We start from the raw sequence: 12,631 nt of genomic DNA, 5'->3' as shown, positions 1-12,631 counted from the left end.
AACTTTTAAAAATCGATAACCGCTTAAAGAAATTTCTACAGTTGGCGATCAGTCAATCAGAACGCAGAAATGAGTATAAAACATATCGAAAATTTTTTAAATGAGAAGGTGTCTACAAAAGAGCACAAGATATTTTGTGACGTCAATGGGTATACTAAGAGAACGCAAGAGAAAGAGATTGTCATAAATATACAAAAAGAACTCAGTAAATAATTGTTGTGTCTGTGAAAAGAAAAACATCAGTATCATTTTTCTCTGCCTCAGCAACAATTGTAATTGGAAATGGAACCTATACTGATAGAAAAATCTCAGTGGCCAGAGCTCAGAGATTTGTACGCGAATGATAGAACTAATCTCACGGGATTCGACTTAATCGAGTACTTTTTAAATTACATACCCTTATCCACAACCGAATCCATAAAGATATATACAACTGATACGGATTGGAGAACACATGGCAGTTATATACTAATTGTAAGCACATATATAGTTCACATACACTAGGTATGTGAAATATAACTTTAGATCTGCATTTCAGCATTATTTGGAGAACAAGGCCTATATTTATATGAATACCATTAAGGGAACCCCAGAAGATCTTGGCAAATTGTTGAACTCTCTAAAACTTAAAGTGTTTCATTTAATCTGTGGCTATGAAGAACGATTCAAACCATTAGTTGAGGCATATTGGCTGAATTTGGGTCAAGATTTGATTAATCTTGAACACCAGGGCGCTATTGTTTACCACCTGCCAAGCACCGAAATTCCCAGTTGGAAACCAAGGTAAAGTAAAATAATAATATTCAGTAAAATCTTGTTACAAATTTCTAACCCTTTAGTTTGAGTACCTCTTGCAAAGTGGCTTATATCACATCAAATCATGCCGAATTGGTCGACAAACATTGGGCTTATCGTTCAGCTGATTCTATAACTATGATAAGGGGTTTTATGGAGAACAATCTCGCTGTTGGTGTTTTTGATAACCAAGGAGAACCCCTAGCGTGGTGTCTAAGGTAAGAAAAGAAGATGGGTTTGATAATATTCCTGAAACAATCTGTATTTTCTAGATCTCCTCATGGTAGTTTGAGTAACCTACACGTTTTATCCTCACATCGTCGAATGGGATTGGGTTCTTTGGCAGTGCGCTTTATGGCTAATGAAATCAAGTTAAAGGGCTCAGAAGTTCTGGCCACAGTTGTTCCCGAAAACGAGGGTTCGCAAAAAATGTTCGAGAAACTAGGATTCAACAATATCAACAAACTCTACTGGGCAGTGATACCGTGCACTTTATAAATAAAGAATAAATACAGATTACAAACGTCTACTTTTATTATGAGTTTCGATTTACTTGTTTGCTCTCTTTGTAGTGCACAGCTTTTCTCTTATCTCATTTTGTTTTTTTTTTTTTTTGTTTCAAGTTTAGTCTGCGTTCAGCTTTTGTTGCGAAAGGTTGTCGTCATGTCGACGGAGAATTCGTTGGTTGAAATTCCACGCGGCGAATGGACTAAACTGCGAGATTTGTATGTGGCCAGAGATACGGATCCCCAAGGCTATCCGTGCATAAATAATTTCATTAAGTGGGTGGAGATAGACCCGCAATTGAAGGTCAATTTCCTATCGTTGAATGGCGACTGGCAGAGCGATGGAACCTTTGTTCTAACGGTAAGTTATGCGATGTGAAATGCAAAAGTTCGGTGATTGAATGTTGTCTAATCATCTCAGCTACGTTCGGATACTCATATGAACCACATTTACTTCAACACACTGAGCGAAAATTTGGATCGAGTGACGAAAGCGTTAGAATGCCTCAAGTCCATTGAGAATGAATACGATTTCTTTGGGTTTTCTACGCGATTGAAACCTGTGGTGGAGTATATTGGCAACAAATATTATGCCAACAAGAAGCTGCACACTGTGGATACCGTTTGGTACGCGGCCAGCAAAGAACTCGTAGATACATTTAACATTCAGTGAGTTTGTACTTTATACTCTATAACTCTCAATGAAACGAATAATTTCAATTTAGGGTTCCTCCGGGCTTAAGTCTACAGCACTTGACCATCGAAGATGCCGAAATCATCAATGAAAACTGGCCACATAATAAACCCGGCTCTATAGACTTTGTGAGAAGTTTAATTAAATATAATATTAATTTGGGTGCTTATGACGACAAGGGAAAGTTGGTTGCCTGGTGTCTGCGGTAAGCCATCGAACTGTATATAAATGTATATAAAAACTTATTAATTAATTAACTTTCCTGTTTAGATTGCCGATTGGATCCCTGGGTCTGCTGCAGGTTCTGGAGTCACATAAACGCCTTGGTCTCGGCAGCTTGCTGGTGAAGTCGATGGCTAAGAAGATTTCCGCAGCGGGAGATCAAGTTTTGGCGCCAGTAGTAACGAAGAACACCCCCTCGAGGAGCATGTTCGAGAAACTGGGTTTCCGTGCTATAGACAATACATACTGGGCTGCCTAGCAACTGAGAAGAAGCCAAAAACTAACATAAATATTATTAAAATAAATATAGTGTAGGAAATGATTGGTTTTTTAATAATAAAGAAGAGTGAATCAGCTCATTCAATTATAGCTGAGCACCCATGAATTTGAGCTTGAATTAAATTGAGATGGATTGTAATGTAAATTTAATATAATATATTGGATAAAATTGGTGAATATAAAATGATATAATCTTGAAATGTTAATGATTTCAAAGGAAGTTATTTACGCTTCCTTTGCACGTTTCATTTTTAATATTTTTTATAATGAAACTTGTGCTTAAATTGTCAAGTTAAATTTCCGGATAATATTTACTTTAATGGTCGATGGTTTTTATTATGATCAGTTTACCATAAACTGAAGCTGAAACTAACTAACTTAGAGTTAATAACTTACATGATAGATAAAAAACTTACACAACTACCATTAACTATTTTTGGTAACTGGCATTACAGAAGCAAAAATGAGTCATCGAATCTAAAATAACTCATAAAGCAAGTAACGCTTAAATATAATTTACGACGGGCTTGTACGACGGCATTATCTATTACCAATAAAACCCATCTCATATTTGTTTAGTTCTGATGGCCCAACAGATGAGCACAAATCTTATCCTAGCGCTGGGAAATCCCACCACGACTCCATCACCGTGTCAATGTGCCGCGAACTTTCCAATGACGAGACCGAGAATACGCACCAAACATAATGACTATAGTATATAGCTAATAAATATTTAAACTATTTACTCACCGGTTGCGAGAGAATATCAGTATGCACGTCACGGGTTTGAGATACATACGTACGTACATACATGCATAGATACAAATGGATGGGAGAGGGCTGCCATGGATTTCCGCAACAAAGTTCGCAGAATGCTGATATGAATGGGCGGGGGGCAGTACATGAGTACGTGAGAAAGTACCGATCGATGAAGATCAATAACAAGTGCAGACACGGGTCAGCCATGTAAACAAAGCCGGGGTATAACCAGTGACTCGTCGACGAAACCTCTCCCAGATCCAAGCTCGCCAAGATCCGAGAGCAGCTGGGGATGCAGAGCGCGAGAGATCGGGGACTTGAAGGAGCGTTTTTGCTTGATAACAAGTTTCCGATTCCAGTTTTATAAAGATGCGCGCTCAGCGCCAATCATTCAGTCTGGCTTTAACAACTCGCACAGCCACATCGCGTTTGCCTCTAAAAAAAAAAAAAAAAATATATATATATATATATATATATATAAAGTTCGTTCTGTGTGTTGCGTTCGAGATTAACAAAAAGAAAATTACAAAATGTGGCGCTTGCTTTTGGCACTTTTGCTCGTGAGTTCGGTGTGCTGTGAATCGGAACTATTTCGTGATGACCTGAGGACCCCGGAAACGATGGCCTACATCAATGGACTGATGCAGCGGCGGCATCAGATGCAACAGGAGGCGCAGCAGCACATTCAGGCGATACCGCCTGCGGTGCCCCTTCAATCGCCCGGCCTTGTGAACGGCCTTGGCAACCAGAATGACCCTGCGTTGAATCGCATATCCGGCACTTCGGTGAAACCTTCCAACCTTCCGGCTGCCTACTCCAACGGCTATGTGGATCTGGCCACCTCTGATCGGATTGCGAACAGTGTGCTGAACTTTGCCAACATTCTGGGCCAGCATTTGGCCAACGGTAAAACCCAGATATACTCTCCCCTGAGCATTGTACACTCGCTGGCTCTGCTGCTCCTGGGCGCCAAGGGTCGCAGTTACGAGGAGTTGTCCACGGTCTTCGATATTCCGGACACGTCCAGGCTGCACGAACAGTTCGGCCTGATGCTGCAGGATCTGCAACAGCCCACCAGGGAGGCGATCTCCGCAGGACGACCGCTGACCGATTGGCGGGCGAGCAGCGCGATGAGATCCAATCGACGGGCCCAGCGACCCGGTGCTCATGAGGTGCACCTGGCCAATGGACTGTTCACACAGACCGGCTACACACTCAATCCCGACTACAGGTGAGCCGAGCAGCGGATAATTATCCGGCTGCAAACTGGAACTATAGCGATATCTGGTTGGGAATGGGTGCTGGGAAATGCCAAACGATTAGCGATCGCCTTGAGGTTTTACACCGTGAAAAACTGAAGGCCATGCGGGCTAAAGTGATCTCCTTTTCTGAATGCCAAGTGAGGGAAACAGGTTCATTGTACCAGCAAAATGATCTCACCCATTATCATCAAGCGTTTAGTGTCTCTTGATGGTGGTGCTCCAAAAGGAAGTATTTATTTTATATTCGAAGATAATATACAACGAGAAAATATTAGAATATATTTTTCTGTGTAGAAATGAGCGTGTAATTCCACTTATATTTATGAATCTTTAAAGCCCAAGCTTTCATTGAGAAATATATATGTACGTACGTACGTATAAAGTTTAGAATATAAATGGGAACCATTGACAAACAAATTTAGTAAGAACTTTTAGTGCGATTGTTTTTATGTAGAGAACTTGAATAAAATTAAATCGGAATTGGAATTGGAATTATCAGTTAATCAAATATTTAATTAGAAACCTTAGGTCAAATAGTAGGTACAATGAATTGCCAAAAATTTGGCAAATAAAAAGCACTGATAAGAATGGATTAACTTAAAAACATAACTAAGACATTTAATTATTTATTTATTCTTCAATTATAGCTGATCAAACATTGCAAAAAAAGCGGAAAAAAACTACTTTCCCAAGTTATTATTTAGCTCACCAGATATTGCAATTCCAACCCATCCCCAGTTCCCCAATACTATCGCTCCACTTTGCACAACGTTGTTGGCATACTAATAGCTGCGCCTTGTTGATTTATTACTCATGAGCTCCACTTTTGTGCAATTCCAGACGGGTGATCGTCGAGGTCTACGCCTCGGATCTGCAGATTCAGGATTTCGAGGGCAGTCCGGCGACAGCACGATACAATATCAATGCTTATGTGGCGCAGCACACAAAGAATCACATCGAGAACATCATCGCCAGCGATATTCCGCAGACCACCAGGATGATTCTGGCCAACGCATTGTACTTTAAGGCATTCTGGGAAACGGACTTTATAGAGTCAGCCACACGTCCGGATAACTTCTATCCGAATGGCGAGGGAACGGAGCCGGTGATGAGGGTGCAGATGATGGCCACCGGTGGTGCATATCCGTATCACGAGGATCACGAGCTGGGCTGCAAGATCATTGGACTGCCGTACAGGGGAAATCTGAGCACCATGTACATCATCCAGCCGTTTAAGTCGTCGGTGAGGGAGCTAATGGCACTGCAGAAACGTCTGACGGCGGATAAGATCGAGAGCATGATCAGCCGAATGTACAGACGGGCCGCTCTGGTGGCATTCCCAAAGATGCATCTTACGGAGTCGGTGAACTTGAAGACAGTCATGCAGCGAATGGGGCTGGGCGGCATCTTTAGCGCGGTGCAGAATGATCTCTCGCTCATCGCCACCAACGAGGCCACGAGGACGAATGCGCTGGGCGGCAACAGCCTGCAGAATCTGGAGGCACAGCGCAGAGCCGGAACGGGTGGAGCACGTTCCGATCTGGTGGTGGATGACATTGTTCACAAAGTGGACTTCACCGTCAACGAGCAGGGCACGGAGGCGGCGGCGTCTTCGGTCACATACCTCAAGAAATCCGGTCCCGATGTCCTCTTCCGCGGAGACACTCCATTCATGGTCCTTGTGCGCCACGATCCCACGAAACTGGTGCTCTTCTACGGACTCATAAATGAGCCCCCGGCGGCCGCTTAGTTTCTAGGATCATAAGTTATTAAGCTTTAGCACCTAAGTTCGTTGACTTTATAGTTAGGAAACTAATAAATCATTCACAATGATGAAAAATAAATTAAAACGTAAATTATGAAAATTTGTATTGGTTTTTGTTGCTGTTGAATCTTTTCACATTATCCTATGTACCGTACAGCAGGCAGATTAAACAATGCCCACAAATGTTCAAGGCGCTAAGTTTCTACAAATCATTTAAATTTAAAAAACAACCGCCAATCAACCGGTTGCGGTTAAAAGCTCTGTTAAACGGAGATGCTGATTATTAGCGGGTAACATGTTTCGTTTAACGGAACAGCTGTTCATTTAGTCGGCAGTTATCGCTTAAGCCGCATGTTATCGATATCTTCAATTATTTTGTATTCTTTTTCGCAATAAAAAGTGTATACTTTAGAAATAAAGCTTTAAATAAGTTTAAATTGATTCGAAATGATAGCCCTACCCGACACAGATAGCGAGGATGAGCTGCCACCCGGCTGGGAGGAACGTGCCACCGATGACGGCACCGTTTGCTATGTGAAGTAAGTCAAAAGTCCAGTGGAGTCGTAAACATTGTCTGATATTTTTTAATTGCACCATTTAGCCAGCAGGGAAAAACATCACAGTGGACACATCCACGTACGGGTCGCTCCAAACGGATCACGGGCGAATTACCCTTGGGCTGGGAGAAGTACTACGATGAGCAGGGAAAGCGTTTCATGTTCCTCAACAAGGAGACGCAGCAACGAACGAATGTGGATCCTCGTTTGGCATTCGCCGTGGAGGAGCCCACACAGAATGTGGCCCAGGTGCGCCAGCGATTTGACTCCTGTTCGACGGCACTGCAGGTGCTGCACGGCAAGGATTTGCATGGACGCACCGCGCTGATAACGGGCGCAAATTGTGGCATTGGCTACGAGACGGCTCGTTCGCTCGCCCATCACGGCTGTGAGATCATCTTCGCCTGCCGGAACAGATCCTCCGCAGAGGCGGCCATCGAAAGGATTGCCCAGGAGCGACCTGCAGCACGTTCCCGCTGTCGATTCGCCGCTCTCGACTTGAGCTCTTTGCGTTCAGTTCAGCGATTTGTGGAAGAAATTAAGCAGAGTGTTAGGTCAGTAGCATAGCTTTCAAAATCTAATATTATTTAATTGATAATTATATTTATATTGCAGCCACATTGATTATCTCATCCTTAATGCCGGAGTATTCGCACTGCCCTACACGAGGACCGTGGATGGTCTGGAGACCACATTCCAGGTCTCGCACCTGTCGCATTTCTACCTCACATTGCAACTGGAGACACTGTTTGACTACAAAACACGGATCATTGTGCTGTCATCCGAGTCGCACAGGTAAGTGTGAATTTGAGCACTTTAGCACGTAATTAGGGAGGGAGGGGGTAATAGAGTATACCAGTTACGAAATAATTCATATATATTCTTATGGTGTGTATAAAAGGTTACAAACTAACCGCTGAACTTAAGTTTTATATTTCGTATGAAATATCAATAGATCAATCTTAAAAATTAAGTATTCAAAAGATATATGTTAAAAAAGGTTACATGGGAAATACAAAATCAACTGGTTATATTTCGCACTATCAGTAAGGGAATTAAAAAGTTATTTACAATTCGATCGTATTGTTTCTTGTATCAATTTTACTATCAGTCACTGTCTCAATAGAAAATCGTCTCTACTTAAGTTAAATAAAATACATCGAAGCTTCAAAATATATAAATTGATGTATTATATATAATTTCTTAAACCTATTTTCTTGAATCAATTTGGCTTATTTCTTTCCTAATTAAATTTCTCAATGTCAGCACTGTTAATCTCGTTTTAATAATTATTATTTTTTTGTTTCTGTTTTTGGCCGGCAAACAGTTGTCATTATTGCAACCTGTTTGTGTGCAAAATGATTATTATCAAAATCACACGGGTATTTTAATTGAAGCTGAATTTGGTGCATGTCACATTCTAAAAATATATATATTTAATATATTTTTAATAAGGAATAAAATAAAATTATATACTTTATGTTTTAACTATCTTAATAACTTTACAATATTAATTTAATTTATTTAATGTAGTTATAAATTCAATAGCTATTTCGTATTCGACACCATCAGTTTTAAATGTGTGTCTGCCATTTCGAGTTGCCTTCTTTTATTTTTGCAAGTTGATTGCACTTTTATGATTCCGCATAGTGGACTTTGCACCCAGCGTTTTCTTTTTTTTCGCACTTTGGGGCCAAACTATTCATAGACCAAACCAGAAATAAATGCATTCCGCCTCAGCCATGCCGTCTAGTGTAATGTTTTCCAAAATGTTTGCCTATTTGCCTCAGATTTGTTTGCGTAAGATGTTTTCCGTTTGATTCGATTTCAAGGCGAAACGTAATTGAACTCAGCTTGGCATATATGAGTATATATTATTCATAGGCTTCGTTTACATATTGTGCTGCGCACTCAGAGGCAAACAAAGAAACACATAAATATAAACAATTACGAGGCCAACGCAGCTGGGTTTTTGTATTATCAAAACCAAAAACGTGCGTACAATAGAGCAATATGATCGAACTCACGTGCAGCTGTAAGCACAGTGGAGTAGAGAGCTCTGAAAATATGATTGTAATCTTTCTTTAAAAAATATCTATGAGATAAATTAACTAAACTGAAGAAAGTATTTTTGTTTTTCTTTTAAAACTAAAACACATTCAGATTAGCTACGCATATAAATCCAAGCAGAGTACTTTTTTTGTAAGATAAACTTTGAATGTTCAAAACTAGCATGCTTTAAATAGATACTATAAATGTAAAAAGTGCCCCTATAATTTTCCTTATCAGCGCTAACTCGCTTAATTAGATTGATTCATTTGTGGCCGCTCGAATGGCTCACTGTGCATGCTGTCAAAGACCAAATAAATCACTGGGTGAGCGAATCTCGTGAAGAGGCACAATACCAATTCAAACTGAACTGGATGTACATATGTATGTACATACATACTGGCTATTGGAGGTGGTTTTGTATCTGCTGCGTTCGTTGCTGTGCTCACGTACAACATTTTTTGGCTTCGCGGAGCATACATGACTATCTGCGAGTACTCCAATGTGGCGCACGAGACTTTTGTTGCACGTTCACACGGGCGAGAAAAAGATATGAATGTTGGTATGGAAGTTCGACTGGTTATCATTTTCAAACATTAAAGATTACTTACAATTAGTTATTCTTGCATCAGCTCACAAAAATTGGGTTATTCATTGTTGCATAGATAAAATATTTTTATTTAAGGTTTCTCTTTTTCAAATAATTATATTTTTGCGTGGGAAAAGTTGTCCAGACATTAAACAATTATTAATTCAATTAGAGTCTTAAGGTAAAGCAACGAGTTATTGTTCTAAAATTAAATGCCATTCAGCAGCAATTTATCTGTCTGTAGAACCTAATTAATTTACATGCAAACAGTCGAAAAGAACGCTTTTTTGCTTACCTACCACAACAAGATACAAATATACATATATAAAAAAAGAAAAAAAATGGAACGCCAACGGGTTTCATTTGTCATGGATGCCAATGGATACCCATACTTATAAATAACACTGAATTTGCATACATTTTGCGACGTTATATTTACATCGCCCCCAAGCCGAGCGCAGATATTCAATAAAATGAAAACAAATCCAAAGTCCAGAAATGTGCGCGCAGATATGTGTTTGTGTATAGAAATGTTTTCATGTTGCGGCATTCGTGGATTCGCAGGAAATGTGCGACTTGCGCATGCGCTACTGCCGAGGATTCCAGAGGCTTCCGCCGAAAACTGGAGATACATAGATACATAGATAGATAGATAGATAGATAGATAGATACATAGATAGATAGTTCGCCATAGAGTTCACTATGCATATCAGAGGGTCCTTGTTCGATTGTGGGGCTTTGTTCCGCCGGCCCCACTTGTTGACTCACGCCATTGTTCGTGGGGAGCCTTTGTGCGCCCTGCACTGCGCTAATTCTGCATCTCATTAATAAAGAGCGCTTAAAGCCGGCTATGCCAGCCGGCAATGGCAATCAAGACTCGTTTCGCGATTGTCGGCCGGCGGGGCCAAAGTCCAGTGAGTTCACTTGGACGAGAAATGTTCATGTGGGTCTCATGTACCGACAAAGAAATGCGTCGCAAATAATCTTAGTTACTAACTAACATGCAGATTTGCCAACCTGCCCGTGGAGAATCTGGCAGTGCATCACCTTTCGCCGCCGCCGGAGAAATACTGGAGCATGATGGCCTACAACAATGCCAAGCTATGCAATGTCTTGTTCGCCCAGGAGCTCGCCCAGGTGAGTCCTTAAATTGGGTCAATTGAATTCCACTTGCCAACCCTTTTTTTTTGTTTTTTTGTTGCAGCGTTGGAAGCAGCGAGGCATTTCTGTTTTTAGCCTGCATCCGGGCAATATGGTGTCCAGCGATTTGTCACGAAACTATTGGTTCTACCGCCTGCTCTTTGCCATTGTGCGTCCCTTCACCAAGTCGCTGGTGAGTTTGGCAATGAGAAGAACTCTCTGTTTTCCCTTAACTTTCACTAATTGCTTTCTGTGCCCCATATGGCAGCAACAAGCGGCTGCCACGAGTATCTACTGTGCGACGGCCAACGAGCTGACCGGATTGTCTGGACTGTACTTCAACAATTGCTTCTTCTGCGAGCCCAGCAAGTTGTCCAAAAGTGCTGCACTGCAGCAGCAACTGTGGAAGCTGAGCGAGAACCTGATTGCCGAGCTTGTGGAGCAGGAGCAGCATTAGCCAAGTCATTTGGCTACTGTTTTTTAAATATATTTATGCATTATGCTACCACCAATGATTCCATTAGGTATAATTTTACATTTTAAACCAGCTATTCATTACAAAGATATATTTTGAATTCTTTAATAGTTTCTGCCCAATAAGTGCAATGCAAATAAACTTTTGTACGTTAAGAATATCATGTATTTTCTTTTTACACTAAACAAGTATACATTTTGATTTGTTTTTAAGTCTTAATGGCTAGCATTTAAATAACAGTCTAAGTACTAGTTAAGGAACTCTTCATTTGGGCACTAGAAATCGGAGACGCGTCCCTTGCGCTCCCAGTCGCCGTAGCGTGTGGGCTCCGGCCCGGCTGGTCCGCCGATCTCGCCCGTATACGGATTGGTCTGATTGGGCCAGGGCTTGAGTGGTTCCTTCTCCTGGTACGGATGTCGCGAGAATTCATCCAGCTTGCCCAGCGGCGTTTTAGCGCGCAGCTTCTTCTGGAAGGCCATTAGCTTCTCGGTGCGCGTCTTTGGTTCCTTGATCTCGACCACCATGTCGCCACCGCTGGCGGTTGCCCGCCAAGCGCCACTCGTCGATAGATAGCTCACTGTTAATGAAAAATTGAAAGAACGTTAGCATCGCCACTCCAGCACAGTGCGCACACACACACACACACACACACACACACCTTGTTTGCCCATTTGGGGCAGGACTCGCGCCGTTTGTCTGGTCACGGATTGCATTTTGTTTTTTGTTTGGATTTCCTTTATCGGTTATGCAAGATGATGCCGGCGAATCTTCGTTTTTGTTCGCTTCTTAGTCGCAGTTACACTTTGTGTGTTTACTCAAAAGTCTCACTTTCGGCTGGGAGTCAATGTCACTTGCTTGTTGCTTCGCGTCTGAATTGCAATCTGCGAGGCTGCGTTTCGCTTTTATAGCCCGCGTTGCTTGTTTAGTTGCTTTATTTATTGTGCCATATGTTGTGGTGGCACTGAAAATGTACTAAATATAGCCATACAATACGCACAGCGGAGACGCACACCAGGGTGCATGACTGTGCTAGGCATTGAGCTGTAACTCTAGCTACATGCTATCTGGCAACGCTGGCTTTTAAATTTAAATCCGTTATTGAAAGAAAGAAACTGCGAAAAATATTGCAACTTTATTTATTTTAAGTGCATTCAACCATTTACTCAAGACATTTAACAGTTAGTTGCATTTATTTTTTATTACGCCTTAATGGTATAGTACTATCACACTTCTTAAAATCTATTGCAAATTTGTTTGCTCACTTCTGCATAATAATTAAATTCAAAAATGTTCAAACCATTTCTTAATATATTATCAACTGGCATTTTTTATCAGTTTTTTTTTTTTTTTTTGTATAAGAAACCGACGTATAATCGCGCCTATCTGGAGTTTGTAATGTTCTATATGCTTTTCATTATGTTGTCATATTAAAGACATGTAAAGCTGATTAGAGCCATCGATCGTTGAAATCCAGCGAGCTCACCCTTTTCATTTTATATCAAAGGTTAGTTGCACGGCTATAAGGTCGCCCAGTCGCCC

The 12,631-nt window shown here is 41.1% G+C and overlaps 5 protein-coding genes across 8 annotated transcripts; 4 read left to right on the top strand and 1 right to left on the bottom strand.

Annotated features, from left to right (window-relative positions):
- Positions 1 to 265: 265 nt before the first annotated feature.
- Glyat (Glycine N-acyltransferase) lies at positions 266 to 1,315 on the top strand. Its single transcript, NM_001038794.4, has 4 exons — positions 266 to 474; positions 539 to 783; positions 840 to 1,013; positions 1,068 to 1,315. The coding sequence occupies exons 1-4, from the start codon at positions 283 to 285 to the stop codon at positions 1,291 to 1,293; spliced, it is 837 nt and encodes a 278-aa protein (NP_001033883.2). The 5' UTR covers positions 266 to 282; the 3' UTR covers positions 1,294 to 1,315.
- A 125-nt stretch (positions 1,316 to 1,440) lies between these two features.
- CG12560 (uncharacterized protein) lies at positions 1,441 to 2,616 on the top strand. 2 transcript variants are annotated; one of them, NM_001298807.1, is made up of 4 exons: positions 1,441 to 1,662; positions 1,723 to 1,970; positions 2,045 to 2,200; positions 2,266 to 2,616. In NM_001298807.1, the coding sequence occupies exons 1-4, from the start codon at positions 1,459 to 1,461 to the stop codon at positions 2,474 to 2,476; spliced, it is 819 nt and encodes a 272-aa protein (NP_001285736.1). In that variant the 5' UTR covers positions 1,441 to 1,458; the 3' UTR covers positions 2,477 to 2,616. The 2 variants fall into 2 exon arrangements, with proteins under 2 accessions (NP_001285736.1, NP_609173.2); NM_135329.2 differs by having other exon boundaries at positions 2,027 to 2,200; positions 2,266 to 2,597.
- Positions 2,617 to 3,707: 1,091 nt separating this feature from the next.
- Positions 3,708 to 6,370, top strand: Spn28Dc (Serpin 28Dc). The gene is made up of 2 exons (NM_135328.3): positions 3,708 to 4,486; positions 5,358 to 6,370. The coding sequence occupies exons 1-2, from the start codon at positions 3,786 to 3,788 to the stop codon at positions 6,265 to 6,267; spliced, it is 1,611 nt and encodes a 536-aa protein (NP_609172.1). The 5' UTR covers positions 3,708 to 3,785; the 3' UTR covers positions 6,268 to 6,370.
- Positions 6,371 to 6,631: 261 nt separating this feature from the next.
- Positions 6,632 to 11,248, top strand: Wwox (WW domain containing oxidoreductase). 2 transcript variants are annotated; one of them, NM_001298806.1, is made up of 7 exons: positions 6,632 to 6,821; positions 6,884 to 7,393; positions 7,455 to 7,634; positions 10,485 to 10,614; positions 10,682 to 10,810; positions 10,886 to 11,141; positions 11,204 to 11,248. In NM_001298806.1, the coding sequence occupies exons 1-6, from the start codon at positions 6,730 to 6,732 to the stop codon at positions 11,072 to 11,074; spliced, it is 1,230 nt and encodes a 409-aa protein (NP_001285735.1). In that variant the 5' UTR covers positions 6,632 to 6,729; the 3' UTR covers positions 11,075 to 11,141; positions 11,204 to 11,248. The 2 variants fall into 2 exon arrangements, with proteins under 2 accessions (NP_001285735.1, NP_609171.1); NM_135327.4 differs by having other exon boundaries at positions 10,886 to 11,248.
- Positions 11,242 to 12,049, bottom strand: Sirup (Starvation-upregulated protein). 2 transcript variants are annotated; one of them, NM_001298805.1, is made up of 2 exons: positions 11,751 to 12,049; positions 11,242 to 11,669 (listed from the first exon to the last, which is right to left on the bottom strand). In NM_001298805.1, the coding sequence occupies exons 1-2, from the start codon at positions 11,803 to 11,805 to the stop codon at positions 11,368 to 11,370; spliced, it is 357 nt and encodes a 118-aa protein (NP_001285734.1). In that variant the 5' UTR covers positions 11,806 to 12,049; the 3' UTR covers positions 11,242 to 11,367. The 2 variants fall into 2 exon arrangements, with proteins under 2 accessions (NP_001285734.1, NP_609170.1); NM_135326.5 differs by having other exon boundaries at positions 11,751 to 11,972.
- Positions 12,050 to 12,631: the final 582 nt, after the last annotated feature.

Source organism: Drosophila melanogaster, chromosome 2L (assembly GCF_000001215.4).
Source record: "Drosophila melanogaster chromosome 2L".
Classification (NCBI taxonomy): Eukaryota; Metazoa; Arthropoda; class Insecta; order Diptera; family Drosophilidae; genus Drosophila; species Drosophila melanogaster.
This window is presented reverse-complemented; position numbering and strand designations above follow the sequence as displayed.

What these genes read in the sequence shown, in the direction of transcription:
- Glyat (NM_001038794.4), top strand. Translation starts at nt 283, where the DNA reads ATGGAACCTATACTGATAGAAAAATCTCAGTGGCCAGAGCTCAGAGAT. An exon ending in ATTCCCAGTTGGAAACCAAG is followed by an intron (nt 784 to 839) that starts GTAAAGTAAAAT and finishes CTAACCCTTTAG; the next exon opens with TTTGAGTACCTCTTGCAAAG. An exon ending in CCCCTAGCGTGGTGTCTAAG is followed by an intron (nt 1,014 to 1,067) that starts GTAAGAAAAGAA and finishes TGTATTTTCTAG; the next exon opens with ATCTCCTCATGGTAGTTTGA.
- CG12560 (NM_135329.2), top strand. Translation starts at nt 1,459, where the DNA reads ATGTCGACGGAGAATTCGTTGGTTGAAATTCCACGCGGCGAATGGACT. An exon ending in ATGGAACCTTTGTTCTAACG is followed by an intron (nt 1,663 to 1,722) that starts GTAAGTTATGCG and finishes TAATCATCTCAG; the next exon opens with CTACGTTCGGATACTCATAT. An exon ending in GTAGATACATTTAACATTCA is followed by an intron (nt 1,971 to 2,026) that starts GTGAGTTTGTAC and finishes ATTTCAATTTAG; the next exon opens with GGTTCCTCCGGGCTTAAGTC.
- Spn28Dc (NM_135328.3), top strand. Translation starts at nt 3,786, where the DNA reads ATGTGGCGCTTGCTTTTGGCACTTTTGCTCGTGAGTTCGGTGTGCTGT. An exon ending in ACACTCAATCCCGACTACAG is followed by an intron (nt 4,487 to 5,357) that starts GTGAGCCGAGCA and finishes GTGCAATTCCAG; the next exon opens with ACGGGTGATCGTCGAGGTCT.
- Wwox (NM_001298806.1), top strand. Translation starts at nt 6,730, where the DNA reads ATGATAGCCCTACCCGACACAGATAGCGAGGATGAGCTGCCACCCGGC. An exon ending in CTGTCATCCGAGTCGCACAG is followed by an intron (nt 7,635 to 10,484) that starts GTAAGTGTGAAT and finishes ACTAACATGCAG; the next exon opens with ATTTGCCAACCTGCCCGTGG. An exon ending in TCGCCCAGGAGCTCGCCCAG is followed by an intron (nt 10,615 to 10,681) that starts GTGAGTCCTTAA and finishes TTTTTGTTGCAG; the next exon opens with CGTTGGAAGCAGCGAGGCAT.
- Sirup (NM_001298805.1), bottom strand. Translation starts at nt 11,805, where the DNA reads ATGCAATCCGTGACCAGACAAACGGCGCGAGTCCTGCCCCAAATGGGC. An exon ending in GCCCCAAATGGGCAAACAAG is followed by an intron (nt 11,670 to 11,750) that starts GTGTGTGTGTGT and finishes TTTCATTAACAG; the next exon opens with TGAGCTATCTATCGACGAGT.